Here is a 24,569-nt window from a genome sequence, read left to right as displayed (position 1 = left end):
CACCGTATAACAGTGCCCCCAGCTCCCAGCCCCTCTAGACGGTCCAGAAGGATGTTATGGTTGATGGTGTCAAAGGCCGCTGAGAGATCCAGCAGAACTAGGAAACAGCTCTCACCTTTGTCCCTAGCCCGCTGGAGATCATCAACCAGTGCGACCAAGGCAGTTTCAGTCCCATGGTGAGGCCTGAATCCCGATTGGAAGGGATCCAAATGATCCGCATCCTCCAGGCGTGCTTGGAGTTGTTTGGCAACCACCCACTCAATCACCTTGTCCAAGAATGGTAAATTTGAGACTGGGCGATAGTTGGCCAAATTGGCTGGGTCTAAAGATGTTTTTTTAAGAAGCGGTTTAATGACCGCCTCTTTCAGCGGGTCTGGGAAGGCTCGCTCACAGAGGTGAGCATTCACCACCCCGCAGAGCCCATCGCCCAGCCCTTTCTGGCTCGCTTTTATCAGCCAGGATGGGCAAGGATCAAGGAGACAGGTGGTCGGTTTCACTTGTCCAAGCAGCCTGTCCACATCCTCGGAGGTAACAGATTGGAATTGATCCCATGTAACAGGACTAGACAGAACTCTAGCACTCTCCCACCCTGGCCCTGCTCCCATGGTGGAGTCTACCTCCTTCTGAATCTGAGCGACTTTATCTGCAAAAAACTTTGCAAAAGCATTGCAGGAGATCATGTGGCCCGTACTGGGCCCCGATGTAGCAGGTGGTTCCGCTAAATTGCAAACCACCTGAAAAAGTCTCCTGTTGCTGTTTTCTGCAGATGCAATGGAGGCGGTGAAGAAGGCCCTCTTCGCCGTTGCCATTGCCACTTGGTAGGCTCGAAGTTGAGCTCTAGCCCGTGTCCGGTCTGATTCAGAATGAGTTTTCCGCCACCAGCGCTCTAACCGTCTCAATGATTATTTCATCACCCTCAGCTCTGGGGAAAACCACGGGGCTGTCTGGGCTCCATGCAATCAGAGAGGGCGCTTCGGAGCCAGACAGTCAATAGCCCTGGTTAACTCCGCATTCCAGCGGGCCACCAGGAAATCAGCTGAAAGGCCATCAACTTGGGATAAAACACCCCCTACCACTCTCTGGAAGCCAATTGGATCCATTAAGTGGCGGGGGCGGACCATCTGAATCGGTCCCACCTCCCTGCAGAGGGGAAGGGTCGCGGAGAAGTCCAGTTGCACCAGGAAGTGATCTGACCATGGCACTTCTTTTGTTTCACTTTTAGTTAATGTCAGATCACCAACATCTGTAGAGATAAACACCAAGTCTAAGGCATGTCCGTGGCTATGAGTTGGGCCAAACTTATTCAGGGACAGCCCCATGGAGGCCATGCTTTACACGAAGTCCCGAGCGGCCCCTTGTAAGGTCGTGTCAGCATGGATGTTAAAGTCCCCCAGGACAACCAAGCTAGGTGTCTCCAGGAGAACATCCGCCACGACCTGAAGCAGCTCAGGCAGGGAATCCTTGGTGCAGTGGGGAGGTCGGTACACCAATAGGAATCCTGTACTGCCCCTATTGCCTGCCCAACTTCCAGAACATGCACTCAGAGAACTGGGTCTTCTCAATAGGACGCCTGGTGCAAACTAATGACTTCCTAAAAATCACTACAACCCCCCCCCCTCACCGCCCACATGACCTGGGTTGCTGTGCGTAAGAGAAACCTGGTGGACAAGCAGCGGCAAGGACAGGCCCATCTGCTTCATCCAACCAGGTCTCGGTCACACATGCCAGGTCAAATCCTCCATCCACAATCAGGTCATGGATGGCAGTGGTCTTATGAATCATTGACCTGGCATTGCACAGCAACACTTTCAGGTCATGTGGGTTTCCCTTGCTGATTCCAGTATCCTTCCGGTCAGGACCAGACCTGGAGGCAGGGATAGTCCTCAGACAATGACTAAACCTGCTTCCTCGGTAATGATATGGTCTGGTCTTAGCGTAACTCCTCCTCCGGCCCGTGATCACTGAGATCGGGTGTCCCAATACATTCCCTCCTGTGGAACCTGCCCCAGCCATTCTATTGGCTGAGGCCCACTCCCAGGCAGCCCTGACCCTTCCCCTTAAAAGGCAGAATACAAACTATATAATAACTTAACAGAATAATAAAAATAGAAGCACAGCAAAAAACAATAGTGCTAAAATTAAACTACTCCCCACTCTTTAAATGTGGGAAAGGCTTTATCACTGTACTCAGTCAGTTTTCGGAGTGCTAGGGTCCGTGTAACACCTCCCCATACAATGAGCAGCGATTGCTCAAGAAATGCCTGTATCTAAAATGGAACATATTACAGATCACCTTAGTATTTCCATTACATCAGAGGGAACCTTGTGAAGTGCCCGGTTGATACTGTGACTGCCTGTGGTTAGTGCTGGCCAATAAACTTGTAACTGGAACTAAAACATACCAGGTTTACTTTAAAGGGGGGGGGACAGCCAAGGGCAGGCATAGGCAAACTTGGCCCTCCAGATGTTTGTGGCCTACAACTCCCATGATCCCTAGCTAACAGGACCAGTGGTCAGGGATGATGGGAATAGTAGTCCCAAAACATCTGGAGGGCCGAGTTTGCCTATGCCTGGCCAAGGGGGTGAAGGAGCTAGATACTGTACTGAGAAATCAAATGTGTTAAAAATGAGAACCATTTGATTAGAAGTGTTCTCCTACGATTGACATAGCCGAGAGACAAATGACTCTTTTCTTAATTTATACCCATTTATTTTTGTTCCCTATGGACAGGTTGCTAGACGCTGTTGGTCCGGCAACAACAATGCATATGAAACCATCTGCCAAGCCATGCAGAAAGACAAGAAGCTGAAGGTGACTCTTCCACATAAGGTGGTGGATGACAACATCCTGGAACAAGCCTTGAGTTGTTAACCTTATACTAAATTTTTTACTCTGCCTTTTTTAAACAACAACAACAGGCTTTGAACAATGCCCTTCTGGTCTTCAACAAGCCTTAGTTTAGTTGGCATAATAAACACGCCTTTGAGTTTGTCTTCCAGGACAGTGGAATCTTTTTATTTTCATTTTTTGGAAACTCCAACCTACTTAACATTCAACAGTAACGGACATATTTCCATCGCATCACAGTGAATGTTTCCCAGCCAAAGAATCTATCCAGCATGAGTTGTATTGTCAAGATCTATGATTGTTTGTCAGTCTAGAAATCCAAGCACAAGAAATAAGGACACACATCTTCCATTTCTAATGTTCTTTTAAGCAACCCATTTTTCAGGTTTGTAGTCAAAATCCAGCATTGTTATTATGAGAATATTTATGCCTATGTGTCAGCACTTCAGCTGCTCAGGAGGGTCTGACACGGGCCCCCATTGGAAATCCATTTATTTGTTGATTTGGATACCCGATTCCTTAGCTAAATTATATACACAAGGGTGAAGCATTCACTTAATTGTTTGCCTGGATGATTTGCCTTCCAAGCACTATGGATGGGTGGATCAGAGTTGTCCCACAACCCATTCTTCACTCCCCTCCCCTGAATTTTACTGTTTGTCCATCCCCTTTCTTATATCCCTATCTGTCTATCAGGGATGTGAGAACTCACCATCACCACCACATTGCATTCCTTGTCATCCTGTCTCATAGCATCATTCATCTCCTTCTGCAACATCATCTCCATTCATTAAAAAGGAAAAAACATGCCACCATTTTGCACCACAGTTTGCAAATGGCCTACAGAAGAGTTGGTGCCTTTTGGTGCTGCACAATGCCACAGCTTTGATGGGGTTGTGGCTGCGAGCTGGAATGGAGGCAGGAATAGGCCTCGGCTGCTGGTGGTCGAGATCTTTTCAGGCTGACAGAGCTGCAGTGATGAATCACACTCGGTGCTGATATATCCAATGTGAAAATTGCTCACAGTTGTATCTCTTAGGTCACAAAAGCTACTTCTCCGTTCAGAACATTCCTGACTAGATGCCAGATCACACACACACATACACAGTGATATATTATCTTCATGTGCTTTTGATTTTGGAATTTGCCAATAAATTTAAAAGCTCCCGGTTCTATTGGAGTTTACCCACACCCAGTTTGCATGCAGACAATGCCAAATATTTCAACATCTCACTTAAAAGCTTTTGGCCATAGATTGTAAAGCCAAATATTTAGCTTCATCAGTGACATCAGAGAAGGGAGGGCTCCTTCCTTGTTGGATTATTATTATTATTATTACTATTATTATTATGTTAGTCGAAGCCCAAGATCCAGTAACCAGAGCCTGGTACAACAGACAAACAGTCAGAATTAAAGAACAGCATGCCTCTGAGCACATTCTGAGCCTAGGAATCTGTTTTCAGTACAAGAACTGATCAGTACAAGAACCCGATTAGCTTTCTTCGTTTCCTAGGTGAGGAAAGACACTTTTCTGTTGCTATTTCAATGTGCTAATAATGAGATGTAAATAATCATCCCCCCAAAGAGTAATGTAATTATTAATTGTTAATCTAGAATAGTTAACCATCAACAAAAACAGTTTAACTAAATAGCTCAAACTGCTTTTTATAAAGTACCGTATTTTTCGCCCCATAGGGCGCACCGGCCCATAAGGCGCACCTAGTTTTTTTTTGGGGGGGGGGAATAAAGAAAAAAATGAAGCCCGAGCTTCCCTCAACCCCAGCCCCCGGAACAGGCTGCTCTCCGCAAGCCGTGGGAGCCCTCCCGTGGCTTGCGCAGAGCTACCCGAAGCCCCGGCGCGACTGCTCAGCGCGCCGGGGCTTCAGGATAAGAGGCAGCTCTGCGCAAGCCGGGGGAGCCCGGCGGGAACTCCCGCGGGCTCCCAAGGCTTGCGATAGCTTCATGAAGCCTGGATAGCGAGAGGGGTCAGTGCGCACCGACCCCTCTCACTCTCCAGGCTTCAGCGAAAGCCTGCATTCGCCCCATAGGACGCACACACATTTCTCCTTCATTTTTGGAGGGGGAAAAGTGCGTCCTATAGGGTGAAAAATACAGTTGTAATACATGAAAAGTGGCTGAACCATGGGTTTAATTACTGAACGCAGCATAGATACTGGGTAAATTGGGGTCTCCATTTCTGCCATACTTGCTCATGGAATCACCTTGGTTAAAATTATGTAGAAAACACTCTGTTTGCACCTAAAGTAATTGCTTCCAATAAATGATTCTGTGAACAGGAACTGTTCCATTTGATTTCCCCTCTTGTGCAGGGGTGGGGTAGAAGCATAGCTGTCAAGTGTCCCTTATTTGAAGGGACAGTCCCTTATTCCAGTGCCATGTCCCGCTGCTGTCCCTTATTGATGGATGTTCCTTAAATGATGTCCCTTAAATTTCAAAGGAAGCAGCTCCTCTCCCTCCCTCCCTGCCGGCCAGGGAGGAGGGAGGCTCCAACTGTGTTGCTTGGCTGTGTTGCTCACCCAATAAGAAGTATAAGAACGACTGGGGAGTGGAGCTTGCATGCCTTGTGTGTGGCTAGTTAATGCAAGCTGAGGGGGGTTTTGAATGCTGGACGCCATTTTGTTGCACATGCTGCTGCAAACTTTGCAATGCAAAGCCAGACTGGGGGAGCCATCTTAAGTTCAGGCTGCATAGGCCTTGTGGTGCATGTGATTCAGATTCTATTCAGTTGAACCTCTGGTTACAAAGTTGGTTGGACAGTGTTCTTGAAGCTACCAGCATGAGTTTGACCAGACTGCAGGACGACAGGAAGACTGGAGTGCCTGGAACAGGTGAGGCTGCAGGTCCCTTATTTTGGCTGCTGGTCCCTTATTTTCAAATCTGTAAGTTGACAGCTATGGGTAGAAGAGGCTGAACTAGATGACTTTTGGTTCCTTCATAACTGCGATTCATTGCAAGATTTTTTCCTCCTTCCATGGTTTTGTGCCAGTGGAATGCAGTTCAATTTAAGCTGTCAATGAATCGTATCTCACTGAATAGCCCAAGTGAGCTCTACAATAGAGACTTAAAGACACCCTGTTCCCAATAATGGGTTGTTGCTTTTTAAAAAGACGCTTATAAAGATTTTATATAAATATAAAGACAATATTCTGACAAGACATAATATTGTGGCCAATATTCTTCATATGAATTTGGATATACTAAAACTGCACCAACAAAGCAAACTGTGTAAATAACTTTTCTGGGTACGGATATATTCATTATAAAGGCAGATAAATTAATGAGCAGAAATGGGGTTGTGTACATATGTTGATACTGCAAATTGTTTCTTCACAAACTAAAATATCCAACCAAGATCATATGGTGGCATGGTTTGTTACGACATCCGAATCAGGCCTTTAAGTCTCTTAATTTAACAAATTACAGCACTGAATACAATGACAGATGATCCATTGTGACAAGGCCAGATTAATGTTTGAGTTTACCATGTTATAATATGCAGGTCCATCATGAAGCATATGGAATTCCAACAGAAAATGCTCAGCATCACTTAGCTTTTCCTCATGGCGGTTTTAGATACTTGTTATGCTTAGCAGTTGCTTGGATTAGCAAAGTTGTGGCTAGGAACGTGCAAATGTGTCAGTTATGGTTTCTCATTTTTCCAGTCTTAATTTCAGTTCTCCACATTCCCACATCAGTTTGCAGATTTTCTTTTAAGAGTCTTCATGAATATTATTCAGCATTATAGGGCAAATTTGCAAGCAATTTTCACCAGTGAATATTTGGGTACTATGTTCACTAATATATCCGAGGTCCTTCTTTGTGTGCCCTCTCCATGGGAGGTGCAGAGGCTGGCAACACAAGATTGGGCCTTTTCAGTGGTGGCTCCCTGCGTGTGGAATGCTTCCCCCAGGGAAGCATGTGTAGTTCCACCTTCATCTGTTTTTAGGTGCTAAAGGTTTATCTTTACCCGGGCTTTTGGCCCTTAATTTGAAGGGTGGCACTTTTTTAGTGGAGTGGGATCTGTAAGACCTGCCTTTTATCTATATAGCTGTGTTTTTAGATTTTTATTGGATGCTTTTAGCTGGCTTCCAGGTTGCTTTGGGACACTTTTTGAAAAAAGTGACTAACAAATGATAGACAGATGAATTTTTTGAACCCTATACCTAGTATATGAATTTTTGTACTCCTTAATTCATTGCAGAATTCAGAAATGTTTGAATCTTGAAGGATGGCTGAGTGTTCGGTTCACACACCATTTCAGGAAGTGCCAATTTAGCAGAGAAACCTTTAAATGTGAACTGAATTGAATTTCTCTCCACTGCCCCGGTGCAGGGGAAAGGGACTTGATTGTGCCACACTCATATTGTAGCAGGTGTATGAAATACCCTAGCAATACAGAAAGGGGGCAGTTCAGAAAGCTTTAGAAATAATGCAGTTGGCTAAGCATGAGGAGATTGTCCATTTCATAGCAACAAAGATGTGTTGTGATTATTATTTTTAAAAGTTCAAAAAAATCACAATGGGTGTGTCAAAAGTTAGGACCAACATGCAATTTTTTCCCAAGGTGGTATAGCACCACCTGCTGCTTAAATGATATTGTAGCAATTCCAGTTGTGGATATTTTGGGTGCAGTATTTTTGATTTTTGGAGAGTAGTATGGTAATTTGGAGAGAGAGGAAGGAGGCTTTTAAAGGGTGCTCCCCACTTACACGATTTTCACTGTGTGTAGGGTGCCTGAACCCGTGTAAAGTGGGGAGTCATCTGTACATAGTGGGAATACATCACGTTTCTTTACAGCTTAGGTATTGTATTGTTATGAGTTGTTGGGGATAGGCTGTATGCTTCAGCCCCTTTCTAATTCCTGGATACAAATGGATTCAATTCATCATCCATCAATTTGATTTAATTTTTATAATGAAATATTTTTAGATTGTGTGATTATTTGACTGATTATTTGATTGTTGTTAGCCGCCCTGAGCCCGGCTTCGGCTGGGGAGGGCGGGATATAAATAAAATTAATTTATTATTATTATTATTATTATTATTATTATTATTATTATTATTCAATTCATGGATTCAATTCATCCCCAGGACTAGCTTCCTGGGGAGCTAAAGACCCTCTAAGTGTGGGCCATTAAGGTAACAAAGGAAGTAGCTCTGTGCCAGAAAACAAATGGGTGAGCCCCCCTCCCTCAGCTCGCTGGTAGTTCACAAGATAAAGGCCAGAGTGGAGAGTTGAGTTATGTGAGCTAGAAGCTGGTAAGCTGGGGACAGAGCTATGCCTTATTTCTGCTTGAATCCAAGGCTGTGGCTATGGGAGAAGCAAGACTCACTTGGAGTGTTAATGCTGTGAACCTCTCCATCCCAGGCTCAGGTTGTATATGTGTGTAAATAAACCATATATCCTAAAGATATCACAATCTTGGCAGGCCCTCACTGCAAGGAAACCTGAACCCCCTGGTATGTGCCTTGCACCCCTGGGATTTTGCACTGCTTGGAGATTGCGGTGGCGGGTAACAGTATCTTTAGTTGCTTTTTGCAGTTTTTTAAACCTGCTTTTGTTGCTTTCGCTGGTATGATTTAAATCACCTTAAGGTGTATGTGAAAGGCAATTCCCAAATAAAGTAATAAATAAATGTAAACAAGAAGGATCCAATCTAGGTGTAAGCCTCTTTCAACAGAGGAGGTGGAAACCTTGTTATTTCTGACACTTAGGTTCGTCCTGCACATGAAAAGCAGGACGTGGATGGCTTTAAAAGAGGATTAGGCAACTTCATGGAGGAGAGGGGCTATCAATAGCTCCACGATGGCTATAGCCCTGCCTCCACAGTCGAAAGCAGCAATATTTCTGTATTCCAGTTGCTGGAAAGGGAAGGAGAGGGAAGACGGCTCTTGCGCGTCAACCCTGCTTGCAGGTTTCCCACGGGCATCCAATTGGCCACTGTGAGAAGAGGGTGTTAAGACGGGATGGGCCACTGGCCTGATCCAAGACGACTGCTCTAATTTTTGCATTCCCTTTCCCCCGACTTCTCTCCAATTTCCCAATTCCGCTCCGCGAGGCGCACCTTCCTGCGCTATTGCACACTCCACATAACAATCCCGTGTCCGGGTTTTCCACCCAGCCGCGTTAGCTCCGGATCCCCTCTCTGAGCTGTTGTCTCTCTCTCGCTGAGCGATCCGCATTCCGGGTTTCTCCGCCCGCCCCGCCGGCCCCGCCCCGCGGCTCCGGTTTCAGCCGCTGCTACAGGGACCCCCAAGATGGAAACGCAGGGGCTGCCTGCCGCGGTGGAGGCGGCCCGGCCCGAGCCCGGCACCCAGCAACATGGCGGCAGCGGCGCCGCGGCCGTTGGAGAGGGGGCTTCTTCCTCAGGGCCCGCCCGCCGACCCCCGCAGCCGCGGGACTCTGGGGCTGGAGCGGCAGCGGGAGCCTGGGGCCTGGACGTGACATTCCCGGTGCTGCTGCTCCTGGAGGGCAAGAAGCCGCCGGAACCGCCTCAGCAGCAGCAACCGCCGCCGCCATTGCCGCCTCCTCCCCCTCTTCCTCCGCCGCCCGCCCCTCAGCAACCTCCGCAGGGGCCTTCCGCGAGCAGCGCCTTGGCCCTGCCGCCCGCGGGCCCCGGGCAGCCGCACGACAGCGACGCTCTGCTGCTGGTGCTCAACTTGGTGCGGGGCGGAGCCTCCGGAAGCCCCTCGCAGGAACCCGCCGCCACCACGACGACGCAGCAGCCGCCGCCTCCGCGAGAGGAGAAGCCCGGCGACGGCGGGGGGGAAGGTGCACTCGAGGCCGAGGCTTCCGGGCCCGTACCTGAGGGGAGCGGACAGACGGCGGCAGCAGAGGACGACGACCCCGGCGCCGCCGGCTCCTCGTTCTCGGGCACGCTCACCATCAACAACCAAAGCCTGCTGGTGCGCTTCGAGAACGGGCTGCTCAGCCTCGGCGGGCCCGCGCAGCCGCCTCCACCTCCCGCGCCGCTCCTTCCTCCTCCTCAGGCGCTGCGCTCCTCAGGCGCTGCCGACGAGGCCTCGGCAGGAGGCCCGTCTCGGACTCCCGCGCCTTATTCTTGCCCCGAGCCCCGCTGCGAAGAGGTCTTCTCCCGCAAGCAGCTGCTGCGACTACACCGCCTGTCCGCGCACGGAGGCGGCGGCGGCGGCGCTGCTGTTACGGCGCAGGATGGCGGAGCAGGAGGAGCGGGAGAAGAAGCGGCGTCGGGGGTCTCCGGGCGGGCGGCGCGGCCCTTCTCCTGCCCGGTCCCCGGCTGCTCTTGGGCCTTCGCCACGGCCTACAAGCTGCGGCGCCACCTGCACTCGCACGACAAGCTGCGGCCTTTCGCCTGCTCCGCGCCCGGCTGCTCGAAGCGCTTCACCACCATCTACAACCTGCGGGCGCACGGCCGGGCCCACGAGCAGGAGGCGACGCATAAGTGCGAGGCGTGCGGGCAGCGCTTCCCCAGCGCCGCCCGCCTCGGCGCTCACCAGCGGAGGAGCCACCTGGAGCCCGACCGGCCTTACCGCTGCGAGTATCCAGGTAAGCAGCCGGCAGCTCTCCCTCTAATTGCTTTTACAAAGGTCAACAAGTCGCGGCCTTTCAGACTTGGGTAAGAGCCCTGCCTCAAAATCCGTTTGGATTTGTATATAGGCGAGCACCCCCGGATTGCTGGCTGCATCCATTGCACGTTTAAAGCGCACGAATTCCATCAGAGAATCCTTGGAAACCAGCTTCCAGTTACCAGTTCCAGCACCCTCAACAAACTGCGGTTCTCATTATTCTTTGGGGAGAAGTAGTGCACTTTAAATGTGCAATGTGGATTTGTTTTGCACAGTGGAAAAGGCGGAAGAGAGTTGAGTTGTACCATAATCTCAGTAGCCACTTGCAGTACTAATCTCTTTAAGAAAAAAATATTTTGCCCTGCACTTTTCATTAGGTGTTTTCGGCACCTTGTGGGATAGACTAGAGATAGTGATAAGCCCGGAAATGACTCCTTGAGCTTTGCAGGTAAGTGAGGGTTTGAACATCCACAATGCTGTAGGGTCATTCCATATCAAATGATTCATTTTTTTTAACCTCATGTCATCCAGTTTTCTTAATATTTTGTACACTTTAAAAAAATTAAAATGTTAGAAATAAGTTTGTTTTGATCATTCAACAAGTGTACAAAATATTAAGAAAATTGGGTGAGGTAAAAAAATTGGATCACTTGATATGGAATCACCCAGTAGTGGGGTTCAATATAAGTGCACTGTAATATTTAGACTTGTGCATAACTTTCACCATTCTGTTTCCAAGAGGAAATCACAGAAGGCAGGCATGAAGGCCATCTGCTGTTTTCTGCATTTGGTACTCTTGAGATAATCTACTTTAGATGAGCTATTATGTACATTGTCTCTGTACATTTGAATGCTTACCATGCTGGAATGCTACAGTATTAGATGTGGAGAATAAAGGTAAAGGTACCCCTGCCCGTACGGGCCAGTCGTGTCCGACTCTAAGGTTGTGCGCCCATCTCACTTAAGAGGCCAGGGGCCAGCGCTGTCCGCAGACACTTCCGGGTCACGTGGCCAGCGTGACAAAGCTGCATCTGGCGAGCCAGCGCAGCACACGGAAACGCCATTTACCTTCCCGCTAGTAAGCGATCCCTATTTATCTACTTGCACCCGGGGGTGCTTTCGAACTGCTAGGTTGGCAGGCGCTGGGACCAAGCAAAGGGAGCGCACCCCGCCGCGGGGATTCGAACCGCTGACCTGACAATCGGCCAGTCCTAGGCGCTGAGGTTTTACCCACAGCGCCACCCACGTCCCTTGATGTGGAGAATAAAGGTTAGCAAAACAGCAAGAACATTTGCACTCCAGTTTAGAAGAAAGGGAAATTGCAGAGTGATGTATAAGAATGGCAGTGTGCTAGTGAAAAGGAGATGCAAAAAACTACCTTCAGCTGTGACATTATACTGCAGTACATTGCAGTATTGGAAATAAACTTAGTCCAAAGCAATTTCCCAGAAAGGTCTTCATAGTTTAATGAGGTATGTATGTATGTATTTACTGTTATTTAATGGGGTTGTAGAGGGACGCAGGTGGCGCTGTGGGTAAAAGCCTCAGCGCCTAGGGCTTGCCGATCGAAAGGTCGGCGGTTCGAATCCCTGCGGCGGGGTGCGCTCCCGTCGTTCGGTCCCAGCGCCTGCCAACCTAGCAGTTCGAAAGCACCCCCGGGTGCAAGTAGATAAATAGGGACCGCTTACAAGCGGGAAGGTAAACGGCGTTTCCGTGTGCGGCTCTGGTTCGCCAGAGCAGCGATGTCACGCTGGCCACGTGACCCGGAAGTGTCTTCGGACAGCGCTGGCCCCCGGCCTCTTGAGTGAGATGGGCGCACAACCCTAGAGTCTGGCAAGACTGGCCCGTACGGGCAGGGGTACCTTTACCTTTAATGGGGTTGTAGACCACTTTTTAGGCAATTCCCCCCATAGTACTTAGAAATGATATGTCAACATGATATACACAGTAAGATACACCATTAAAACAATTTAAATGATATTATTATTATCATGAACTTTTCTAGATAATGGTAATAATAATATTCTAGTTCACGGTAATAACCAGTTGTTTTATTTTCTACTAAAGCAGAGTTTGGTTCTTCCTTCTTTCTCTAGGTTGTGAGAGGACCTTCATAACAGTGAGTGCATTATTTTCTCATAATCGAATCCACTTCAGGGAACAAGAACTGTTCTCCTGCTCCTTCCCCGGCTGCAACAAGCAGTATGACAAAGCCTGCCGACTGAAAATCCACATGAGAAGTCACACAGGTGTGAAACTAGGGCATTTAGTTAAAGTTGATTTGTCATTAATAGATAAACTGATTATGTTAAATTGAAATGTGTCCTTGATTCTTAGATGGAGTTGTGGTACTAAGGAATAAACACAGTTTTGTGTGTGGGTTTCCCTCCCCCAATCTATTTGATTTACTTGAATCCTGGTGGTGTTCTGTGTCCTTGGGTGCACTGCTAGCTTGCTATCTTAAGTAGAAGTTAACTTAGGCTTAAGCTCAGGTTTGCTGGTTTTATTTAAGTGAGTGGGAGGTGGAAGCAAATAGAACTTAATGTTTAACTGATTGATACAAGTAAGTCTTCCTTGGATTTGGTAAACTTGAAATAATATTTTCAGATTTATAGGGAGAGTGTCCTTTAAACAACTGTGCATATTGCTTGCCTGGGGTCAGCAGCATTTTGAGCAATGTAAGATATATGCATGACTTGCTCTGAATCTTCTGGCGTTAAAGAACCAATAGCTATTTAACTCGAGAGGAATCGGGCAGAAGGGTCATTGGATGGGTGAGAATGTTTCTTCTATTTATTTTAAAATTTAATGAACTGGTTTTAGCTAAGGTTCTCAAAGTAGCTCATAAGCTGCACAAAACAGAACAATTAAACCAGTAGTAAACATAAAATTATTAGACTTCCTGAATAACATGTGAGTGTGAGCAGTTGTGGGTTTTTTTTATCAGAAATGTCTGGTAATTGCATTCGTGGTTTTTTTTTAAAAAAAATTTGCTTTTGCTTTCCTCCAGGTGAAAGACCTTTCATCTGTGACTTTGAAGGTTGTGGCTGGTCTTTCACTAGCATGTCCAAGCTGTTAAGGCACAAAAGGTAAATTACCTGACTGTACATGGCTGTTCAGAGGTCCTCAAAGAGCTTGCACTTTAAACATTGACATTGGGGGAAATAACAAATCAGGAGGGTGTGCAAAGGGAAAGAAATGAATATAAGAAGATAAATGAGCTTTGCTTCCTATGGGAAAGGCATATCTGAAATATTATTTTTGGTGCTGTTGGGCCCCAGCCAGCATGGCCCCTCTGGCTGGGGTTGAATTGAGTTGTTGTCTAAAACAGCTGAAGGGTACCAGATTGTGGAATTCTGGTTTAAGTGTTCCAGGTACAGTATAGCAATATGCACATGTTCAGCTAAACTGATTAGGATCCAACCTATAATCATTGATGCCTGTGCCCTTAGCATTTTATATTGAATTTATTTAATTCTTATTGTAGGAAACATGAAGATGACAGAAGGTTTACATGTTCTGTAGAAGGCTGTGGAAAATCCTTCACAAGAGCCGAACACTTGAAAGGCCATAGTATAACTCATCTTGGCACAAAGCCATTCGAATGCCCAGTAGAAGGTATTATTTGTATATGTGCTCTTGTATGCTTGTGTTTATCTCCTTTGTTCCTAGTCATGCAGAGAGGGTTAAATGAAGATGGTAGCTGCTCTATGCATCAAATTTGAATTGTTGCTGAATCATACAATGGGGAGCAAAGCACGTTCATAGCACAGCATGGATAGGAGAAACCCTTTAGTGTTTTCCTCTCCACAACTACTTTTTAAAAAGGTGTTTTCGGTTTTGTTCTGGCACTTTTGGATACCCTATACATGCTTGTTTGTGAGATTTTAAGTTTTCCACACTAACAGCCTATGTCTGATGAGAAGTAATTCCCATATTGGAGTTTATTCCCAAGTACTGTAGTGAGTATAGGATTGCAGTCTAAATGGATTTTCCATATTATATTACTTTGTATTAATAAAATTTCCACATTTTTTATGACAATACATACAAAAAAATCATGACATAATTTTGTGGAATGGGAATCCTGATAATTGCCTTTGGCATCCAAATGAAAAGAGGATATAATTTAAAAATGTAAATTAAGGGACAGTATCTAAACTTTGATATCTTATTTCAGGTTGTTGTGCAAAGTTCTCTGCACGTAGTAGTCTGTATATTCACTCCAAAAAACACCTTCAGGATGTGGACTCACTGAAGACGCGTTGTCCTGTATCCAGTTGTAATAAATTGTTCACTTCCAAGCATAGTATGAAAACACACATGGTCAAGCAACACAATTTTAGTGCAGGTATGACCCATTGACTGACTGCTTGGCAATATGTCAAGGCTGGTATGTGTTGTATCTAAAACATAATATATTTATTTTTGGTATTGAAACACTGGTTATTTTAGAAAGCCCAATAAGTTGTGGTTTCAAATGCTTTCCCCCTAAGTCCTTGCCATTTAATTACTATGGGGTGTTGTATCCTTTTAAAAGGAGGGCATTAATTTATAATAGTATTTCCTAACTTATAGCAGGAGCAGTGACTGAGTGATACTGGTGTCAACTTGTGGTTTTCTCAGACATTGATCTCATGCTTCCAGACACTTTATGATCAATTCCATATAACTACAGTAGTGGCTTGTTTGCCACTGAAAATTGCTTCTGTATGATAGAAGCTCTACGTGGTTGTGAGAACTGCATGAATTTGTTTCTTATGTGGTTTAGCCAAACTGAGTGGTAAGTAATGGTGCCAGAATCTGGGGAAATGCAGCGTGTACCTCTCAGTCTGCATAACATACAGGAAACTGATTCAAGCCATTCTCATAGTATGTGGCACCCTGACCACATGAAAATGACATTGAACAGCAGCCATGCCACTGTGTGTGCATATCAGGGAGGCAGGGTTTGAAAATGATCCGAAAGGACAGACTAGAATAGTGACAAGCAGAAATAGGCTCCTAGCTAACATTGGCTTCTGCAAGGAGAGAAGGATGTTTGCTGGAGTGATTTAGACAGCAGGATGTTTGGAGGAATGGCAGGGCAGCCAAGTTGGAAGTAGAGGCAGCAGGTGGGGTTTATTGTTGGCCTTTGATTCCCATGTTCCATGGGCACAGTGGTACTAACATGCTAAATCTTTGTTTCAGATCTCTTAAATCAGATGGAAACTATCGGTTCCCTCACGCCTAGCAGCGAACTTGCCAGTTCAGGACAAAGTGACCTCAGCAATGTAGACCTTGTGTCCCTTTTTTCCAGTGTTTCTGGGAACACCTCTGGAATTTCAACAGACATGGCTCTGATAAACTCTGGAATTCTCACAATAGATGTTGCTTCCGTTGGCTCCACGCTTGGGGGCAATCTTTCCGTTGGTAGCAGTTCTCTTGGTCAGACAGTTGACCCACTGATTTTAGTGGCTAGCAGTGACATTCCACACAGCCTGGACAGCTCTCTTCTGCTGGGAACCACTGCCACAGTTTTACAGCAAAGCACTTTAAATTTGGATGATGTACAGACTGTGAATGCAGAAGCCTTAGGCTCCCTAGCATCATTGTCCACAAGGAGTTCCAGTCAAGACCTGCATGGTTTGACTTCCAGTAATAACCTGTCAGTAGACACAGCCACTTTAACCCCTTCAAGCAGCCTTGGTGGAAACAATGCATCTGAATTACTGGCTCCAAGTAAAGCAGAGCAAACTTTACTTCCTAGCCTGGATGTTGTGGGACAGCAAGAAGGCAGTAAAGTGGTGACTCAGTTTGTGTTCTCCAACCCTCCAGGAAGTTACAGTGCACAGAAAGAAACTGATCTGAGCACGGTGACTGGCAGCTCCTTTCTGGTATGCAGTAGCTCTCAATAACTGTAGTTTTCATTAGTATCTTAGCTTTGAGGATATTATATTGCCGTATATGAGCCATCCTTTCTACCAGATCAAATGGGTTTGTGGAATGTCTGCCACGAACGAAGTCGTCGTATGTTTTGTACAACGTAAGTGGTATAAGTTGTGGTTGCCTGTGAAAGTATTAAACCCAGTTACACATTCGGAGGAAAGTTTGCTTTTTGTTTTCCCAGTTGGAGCTTAGTGCTATTAACCTCTTTTTCCAAGTTGTTGTAAGTACTCAAAAGTGAGTGATGGTTGACTTTGGAACTGACTAAATAAAAAGGAGTGCCCTGTTCGCTGCTTATAGAACAAGGAAAATGCAATGCAATATCTTGAAGAGTTCCTTCTCTTCTGATCCTTGTCTTATTATTATTATTAGTAATATTATCCCACATGCAGCAAAAACAGGGTTTCTGAGTGGTAGTTGAATTAAACACTTGCGTTAGTTTGAGGAAGACAGAAGACCATAGTCTTGAGCTGCATTTCCAAAATGTGTTTCGGTGGTAGTCTTCTTAATGCAGTACTTCCAATCCCCTGCAAGTCAGATAAGTGGGTGACCTCAATATTGAATTTCCCTATGCTTGCATCACTATCCCATTAAACTGTTAAGCTGATTAGCATAGAAAAAGTTCAGACCATGCAGGGAGACTTCTAGGGATCTATTCAGTGATGTTTGGAAAAGCATATTGTCTAAAATGTGAACCTAATAATCCTAAGAATCCTGTTGTATTGATGACATGCATAAACCTCCTTCTCTCATTAGGAGAGTGGTGGGTCTGCAAGAACAGATTATCGAGCCATTCAGCTTGCCAAGAAAAGAAAACAGAAAGAAAATGGGAATGACATAGGTGAGTATATAATTGTTCCAGCACAGGATGCCATTTACCGAGTGAAATTCTTTTGAAGACTTGTGTGTGTGCCTGGTACAAGCCATCATAGATTACTAAGGTAGTATCATGGTTAGTTTGGGGCTATTCGCGTGAATAGAGCCTCACTTCTTAGAAGACTTGCTCAAATTGGGGTAATTTTGCTATGTTCTAGTAGTGGGTATTCTCTACAACACCCATGGATGATAGAACACTGAAGTGCAATGAAATACTGCTTAATGAAGCTCTTTCCCTGTTTCTTAAATGTTTGCTTTTGTATGAAATGGTAATTGTAACATACCCTTATCACCCAATCCTAACCATGATTACTAATCCTTCCTCGGGCATGTACACATTGATTATAATCATATCTGCTCTGACCTTGATGCTGTGCGTAAAGCAGTTTCTGTTGCTTTGTCTAGGACACAGAGTGGTCCAGTTTTGTTGGATTGATTTTTTTCAGTTATTGTGACTTAAGGATGTAAACATGGTGTTAAGAGAAATTTGGTCATACTCTTGTGTGCTCAGTCCATGCTGTTCATTAGTAATTATATTTGGAGAAGTGAAGTAACTGGGTTGGTCTAGGAGGTAATTAATGTATTTGAAGAGGGTCTGTTTCCACCACCTTTGAAGTGGACAATGGTGAAACTGCTCCTTAAGATGGAGACCTTAAGGTCTGGTGAATCATCCTAACTATTGTTCCTCCTGCTGCTCCAGAAAAGGCGAGGAACTACATCAACAGCTTTTATAGTTCATCTTCCAGTGGTTGGTCACTCTTTCAGTTTAAGTCTTTGCCTCACCTGAGACAGAGGTGTACTTACCGGTACCTTTATCTCTCTGGATTCTTGGCCTTACCCCTTCTACCGTTACACCTATGTGTTTGTGGTCCAGTTTCTCTTGGACGCATCTTTGTCACTAGAGGCCCAAGTTGCTTCAGTCACATGGAATGCCTTTCACCATTTTAAATAAATGCAACTTACTTGTGCATAGTTAGGAATTCAGAGCTATTTATTATATGACAATGAGCAGAGAGATAAAAACACAGTTGACTTGCCCTCCTTGCTTCCAGTACTTATCTGAAATTAATTTTTCACTAGTAGGAAAAAGAGAAATTGTTGTCGTCCTCCCATCCCCCAGTAAAAGCTTGCTGTATGTATACATGCCAGATTGATTTTTGATGAGGCATAAGCAGGGGTAGTTGAAAGTCTGTATTACCTATTCCCCTATTTAATGGCTCATCTAAAGCCTGTAATGTGATATTGGGCTGGATGACCAATTTTCTGACTGTATAAAGAGGGAGACCTTCCAGCATGTCTGGCCTCCTTATTTGGTGCACCTTACAACCTGACTTTTTATGTTTATAGGAAGATTGATATATAAAGTGTGTGTAATCTCATGTACCTGAGAAAGTGTTGCAACTTAGTCTCACCATTCACCATGCTTTGATCAGGACTAGTTCTTTAGTTCTTTTGTGAGTGAATGAACTGGTGATCCTTCAGAAACTATAGCTCACTGAAAGGGAGGTAACTTTCTCCAATTTCCCACTGTTGTTCCCGAGGTTCCCTCACTGTTTTGGAGTATATGGGGGATAGAGACTGGTTCCTGAAGATGGCATTGGAGGAAACCCCATTTTTTCCCCTATGAGGCAGTGTTAGAAACTGAGATATGAAAGCTAGGAGCTAAATGGCACCTTAAACCTAGGTTATAGTCACTAGAATGGAATGTCTAGGCACATTCTTTTATAACAAGAATACAAAGCTGAAAAAGAAAAAACTGCAGCTAAAATACTATGTTCATTTTTCACATGATCTAGTTCTTTCCGTGCCCACCCCCCTAATATTCTTACGAGGATCTCTTCTCCAGTCTTCAGAGAGTAGCTGGAAGTGGGGAGGCAGAAAAAAAGTCCTCCTTTCCTTCCACTCTGCAATTTTAATCTTAAATCTTAGGTGCAGTGCTGCACCCAGAGCTCAGAAACTGCTTGCATTAATGAAATTCCCTGTCGCAAAATGCACCCAGAACAATGGGCGTTTTGAACACTGCTGTGCGGTACAGGATTCTGTGAGCTGAGTTCCACTAATGGGATATCAGGATTCAGCTCCATGTTTTTATATGCCATGTGTAGTATTACCTACCACCTACTTTCTTTGGTGAGAAGCATGTATTGTTATATTAAAAGCTTTTTTGAAATACATTCTTTAGAAGTGCATATGTTCAATTCCTTGGAACATGACTTTGTATTACACACGTCAATTACTTTATTTTAGGAAGCCCTAACTCTGGCATAAGAAAAGGCAAAAGTGATAAAGTTAGTTCTTCTAACCATGGGAATCGGTCATGCAATAGTGTTTTGCCAAATGGAAACCTAACAGTAAGAGATTCCTCAGCTGGCACACAGTTTGTTCAAATCCAGCTACTTCAGGTAAGAATTCACTACCTGACTTTATTTACATTTCATTTTTAAATTAATGTATTTAGAAATGTACACTGTACATCTACTTTTATGCAACTGGTAGGTGGTTCTTGGTGTGCATGATGATCCATTATATAGTTCAGATGCAACATCCCTGGAGGGCATTTACAAAATAACTTGCAAACTATCCCAACTTGTTTTTAGGAGGTAATTTAATTATTGTTTGATTTTATACCAATGTTATATATTTGATGTTAGCCGCCCTGAGCCCAGTCTTGGCTGGGGAAGGCGGGATACAAATAAAAGTTGTTGTTGTTATTCTCAACTTTTCAGCTTTCTTCTCTACCCATCACATGATAACCCCTTCCCTCGCTTGTTTACTGAAAACGAAAACTGTTGATATATATATATGTGAAATGGATTGGGAATATGTTAAAACAAAACAGTAAACGGGCAGCAACACATTCAAACAAACAGTTGGTGGTAAAGTCAGGGTGGAGGGGCGAAGATGAGCTGGTATACAGTAGACTGGCAGGTGTCCCAGGTGAAGTGACCCCTTTGTCTAAAACAAGTGTAATCAATTTGCAAATGGTGATGAATAAAAACAGGTTTGATGTGCTCTGGAGGGTTGGGCCCTTTGGAACAGCATAGGAAGTGGTGGTGTAGGGAGGGGGAGGTACTTGAAGATTCCCTTTATTCTTGTTCTGCTGTCTGATAGCTCCACTGGGTCAAAAAGCCTTCCTTTAGCAAAGGGATACCATTTAGATCAGTACTTGGTTGTATGAAGTACTCTCTTGTTTTTGCATTTAGTATATGCAGAGGATGGTATCCATGGAACAATAAGCTAGATGAATATTACCTTTTAATAACTGTCTGCTTATAGTGAATAAAGTAACTAAGTACAGTGGTATTTTGGAAGTAGAACGGAATCCGTTCCGGAAATCTGTTTGACTTCCAAAACGTTTGGAAACCAAGGTGTGACTTCCAATTGGTTGCAGGAAGCTCCTGCAGTCAATTGGAAGCCATGAAAACCACATCAGATGTTCAGGTTCCAAAGAACGTTCGTAAACTGGAACACACTCTTTCGAGTTTGCGCTATTAGGGAGCCAAAACATTTGAGTCGCAAGGCGTTCGTCAACCAAGGTATGACTGTAAATATTTTCCATTCCATAATTGGGTGGCAGCATGATTTATATATTTAAATATTTCATAGAAATGATTAAGATTTCTACTTTCAGGATGGAGAGCCTTAAAAATGCATAGCTAATTAGACATGTTGCCACTTCCAAATGTTTCTATATGTTTATAGCAGAAGATTAGGTTGCCATTGGGATTTTTCTGTGGCTAGAATCTGATCTTGTTTCATTTCTCTTTAGGATGATTCCCCAGGAGAGGGAGATTTGCCATTTCAGCTCAGTTCTCAGTCATCGTCTTCACATTCTCAGCTGACAGTAGACTTGCCTGTTCATATCCTTCAGGTACAACCCCTTTTGTGTTTTAAAGTTGGACACCAACACAAATTCTGGTTGCCCTGCGTGATACAAATGGATAGCTGCTATAAGTTTTTAAAAGATGCCTTTTCGGTATGCTGTTTTTGCTTGTTTAAAATTTGATGGATAAATGGTAAAAGACCAAAAGCAGGCCGTAGAAGAGTATGATTTTCTTTAATCATCCATTGTGTGTGATCTTCCCAGAGATGGAATTTGGAAGCTTATTAAATCAGCCATATGTACCTGTGAAACTTGGAAATTGGAATGCCTATGTCATTTTGTGAATTTTTTTTCTGTGCTTTTGTATAGGAGCCACACAACTCTACCGAAGAGGATGCTAGTTCTGATAATTCTCAGTTTACAGGAAGCACCATTAACCTACAAGACCTTGAATGATTGTGCTGTGGACAGAAACATTCAAGTACAGCATCTTGAGAAGTAGAAACTTGTTCCTACTTCTGAAGGAAAAAAATAGGAGTGGGCACACATCAGTGCTACTTCGTGGCTTGATGGTTATCGTGCAATGGAAACCTGTTCAGTAAATTTTATTTGATAAGGCTTTGGAGATCTTGGTATGTTCTGTTTGTGGTCAGAAAAATGTGATTATGGAAGCATTATTTAGATTATGCAGTGGATGTTTTGAAACCCTATCTTAGAATGGACATGCTGTGATTGTACTCCATACTGTTGTCTTCAAGGACAGTGCTGCAATATCAACAGTTACACTTGGCAGTGTAAAACCCATACACATAATTAGTGCCCCTAGTTGAATATTGGACTTGGCAGTTAAGGCCATTGAAGTGTTTATTATCGGACTGTTTTCTCTGATGGCATTGAATATAATTTTAAGGAAATAATTGCAGAATGATAATACAGTTCTTGGGGGGTAGCAGAAGTTGAACCTTGTTGTTCCTTGCTCCTTCCATCCCTGATATGGTGCAGTATACACTTCCTACCTTTTAGGAGGCTGCCTAGCAGATGCTAATTCTTACCCCTTGAATATGTTTACAGTAATACAAAACAGTATTGCCAATTCCTGTGAAGTTGCCACTTTCAGTATGTATAGCCCAGTCCCATGCATATTTTCTTGGAAATAAATTTATTCCCAAGTTAATGTGCATAGGATTGCATTCTTGGTCCATGTGCCATTTACACAGACTATATACTTGAGCAAAGAGCTTCTAGCTAGTGTCATAGGATTTGAGATGCAGGTGAGTTACTTGACCCAGAAGGAAAGTGCATATTTAATTTAAATAGGAACCTGCCTTTTTTACTTTAGTTGATAGGAAAACAGTTCTGTAGACTTTTAAAAAGCAAATGTCAAGATTTCAGTTGAGCATAGAATATAAGAACTTGGTGTTCCAACAACCAACATCAAGGCTGGAATTTTAAACATACTTTTTTCATGATGTGCCACAAGGATGTAAAATTATATATATGTATCTATATATAGGACTTTGTTAAAAAGCAGCGTGTGTATGTATGAATTTTTATTCCTGCAGTGTGAGCGTGCATATGCAGTTCTATTTTTTACAAAGTATGATATCCTGCAGTTGAACACATGTGATCTGACCTTGTGTATATTTATTTGAAGTCATGGAATGCACTAATAAGAGGGTAGCTAGCTAAAAAGCATGAGTTCCCCAGATTGGACCCTTCTCCAGGCCCATATGCCTCTGAAGCTCATGCACAATTTGGAATGGACTAATTCTGCAGCCACCCAGACTTACCTGGCAACAATGGCAATGAGGTGAGCTGGTCCAAGGGCCTCTGATGGTAGCATTCTGGATACCAGGATTTCTGTCATCCTTTCAGAAGATTTTCCTGGTACATCCCTAATGCCTGGGGATGTGTTGCTTCGACCTATCCTTACTCCATAGCATGTAATCGAGAGCACAACTTGACTAGAATGGCCCTGGAAATGATTTTCTGCTATTATTGGACCATGCATCACTTCAATAAGCTCATTCCAAATTAAGATTGAGAGGGGGCTTGCCCATAAGTAATTAGAAATGTACTGATTCCTGTGCCTTTTTACTTACTTTCCCTGAAATTGTAAAGGCATTTTTATACTGATTATACATCACTTCAGATTTAATTTATGGGTATTTTAAAAAAATTCTTAACTACTTTATTTCTTAATTGTCAGTGGTGTAACTTACCTGATTACCGCCTTGCCCTGGTATACTAAGTTCACTAAATGAAGAACTATGTGGCTAAATACTGCCCTGCCTGCCTGCCTCTTTCTCTGGCCCTTGGGACTGGTTCTAGGCCACATTCCTCGCCACCCCTCCTTGAGTCTTTGCATGGCTGGAATGTATCCTTGAATTCTGACAATGCCTCTTGCTTGCCCGGGTGGATGACTGAGAGGAGCAGGCTGTATTCAGCTAAGTTTTACTCCAAGAAGCAGCACTGGCATTAATAACCTTAAGTCATGTCATGTCTATTAATTTCAGTGAATCTGCTATGAGTGTGTGGAAACTGGCTTTGTGTACAAAGGTGAAATGAATATTCATTCCCCCCACCCACTTTTGCCTCTGATTCCACTCATGGCTGGCAGGTGGCACTTAGCAGCTTGCCCAGAAGAGACTATGGTTTTCCACCACTGCCTTAGATGAACCGAGTGAAGAAACTGCTAACTCATTCAACCTTTTTTTTATATCACTAAAGTTCAGTTTAAGAGAAACCAAAACTCTGAGTGGTCTGCAGATGTATGACTTTGCTTAAAAGAGTATTGGAGGCTTGCACCCAACCCCCCAAAAAAGTCACCTCAAATTCTTTATTCTGTGGGGTTGGTTCATACACTTCATTTTGGCAGTGATCCTCAGAGGTAACTTGGGCTGCTCTGTGATGAGGCCTTTTCATCTCCTGTTCTTTCTACTCCCTCACCCCTTGAACAAGAAGAATTCCTCTACAGCTTTTTACATAGAGTGCCTGGTAAACAGTTACCTTTGATGCAGGGAGGGTGGGGACAGCACACCCATTCATTTACTGCTGAAAGGATCACAGCCTAGGTAAGAGTATGAACTGGGCCCATCAAAACGTGGTGCTTCTGTTTTGCAGAGTTATGAATAAGTCACATGTGGGTTGTTTTTTCCCCTGAGACTTGTAAACATGTCTACTTTTAAAAAATCATTTACTTGGCTTTGTAAATTCCTACAATGGAATTTGTAGTAAACATTGAAGGGTAAGGGCTTAAAGGTCAACATCAGATTTATTCTGCCTAAGTCCATTGCTGGCAGTGGACATCTAAAGAACTGGTGAGACAAAGAGACTAATAAAAAAAACCTAATGTCCAGTTTCTCCATTTCAGTTGTTTTTTGTTGTTTCCAATCAGGATGCTGCTTAACTGCAAGAGAAGCAAAGTTGTAAACACCTTTCTAATTTTGGAGACTTGAAATCTCTGAATAGCAGAAATCCTTTCGTTTTTGTATCTCCAGGACTCAAGACTGAAATCAAAGCATCGGACTG

The 24,569-nt window shown here is 44.2% G+C and overlaps 2 protein-coding genes across 2 annotated transcripts in view; both read left to right on the top strand.

Annotated features, from left to right (window-relative positions):
- Window positions 1–2,999, top strand: part of UROC1 (urocanate hydratase 1) — a 48,320-nt gene extending 45,321 nt beyond the window's left edge. Inside the window, exon 20 of the mRNA XM_082209730.1 lies at window positions 2,732–2,999. Within this exon, the coding sequence (XP_082065856.1) occupies window positions 2,732–2,872 (141 nt within the window). The 3' untranslated portion in view covers window positions 2,873–2,999. The remainder of the gene's footprint in view (window positions 1–2,731) is intronic.
- Window positions 3,000–7,966: 4,967 nt separating this feature from the next.
- On the top strand, window positions 7,967–24,396 carry ZXDC (ZXD family zinc finger C). Its single transcript, XM_082210986.1, has 10 exons — window positions 7,967–10,394; window positions 12,511–12,663; window positions 13,425–13,503; window positions 13,902–14,032; window positions 14,595–14,765; window positions 15,605–16,290; window positions 17,096–17,180; window positions 19,463–19,617; window positions 20,985–21,086; window positions 21,408–24,396. The coding sequence occupies exons 1-10, from the start codon at window positions 9,128–9,130 to the stop codon at window positions 21,492–21,494; spliced, it is 2,916 nt and encodes a 971-aa protein (XP_082067112.1). The 5' UTR covers window positions 7,967–9,127; the 3' UTR covers window positions 21,495–24,396.
- The last annotated feature ends 173 nt before the right edge of the window (window positions 24,397–24,569 follow it).

This window comes from Podarcis vaucheri (genome assembly GCF_965113315.1).
Source record: "Podarcis vaucheri genome assembly, chromosome: 2".
NCBI classification, from domain to species: Eukaryota; Metazoa; Chordata; class Lepidosauria; order Squamata; family Lacertidae; genus Podarcis; species Podarcis vaucheri.
The sequence above is the reverse complement of the archived record's forward strand: the minus strand, read 5'-3'. Positions and strand labels throughout refer to the sequence as shown.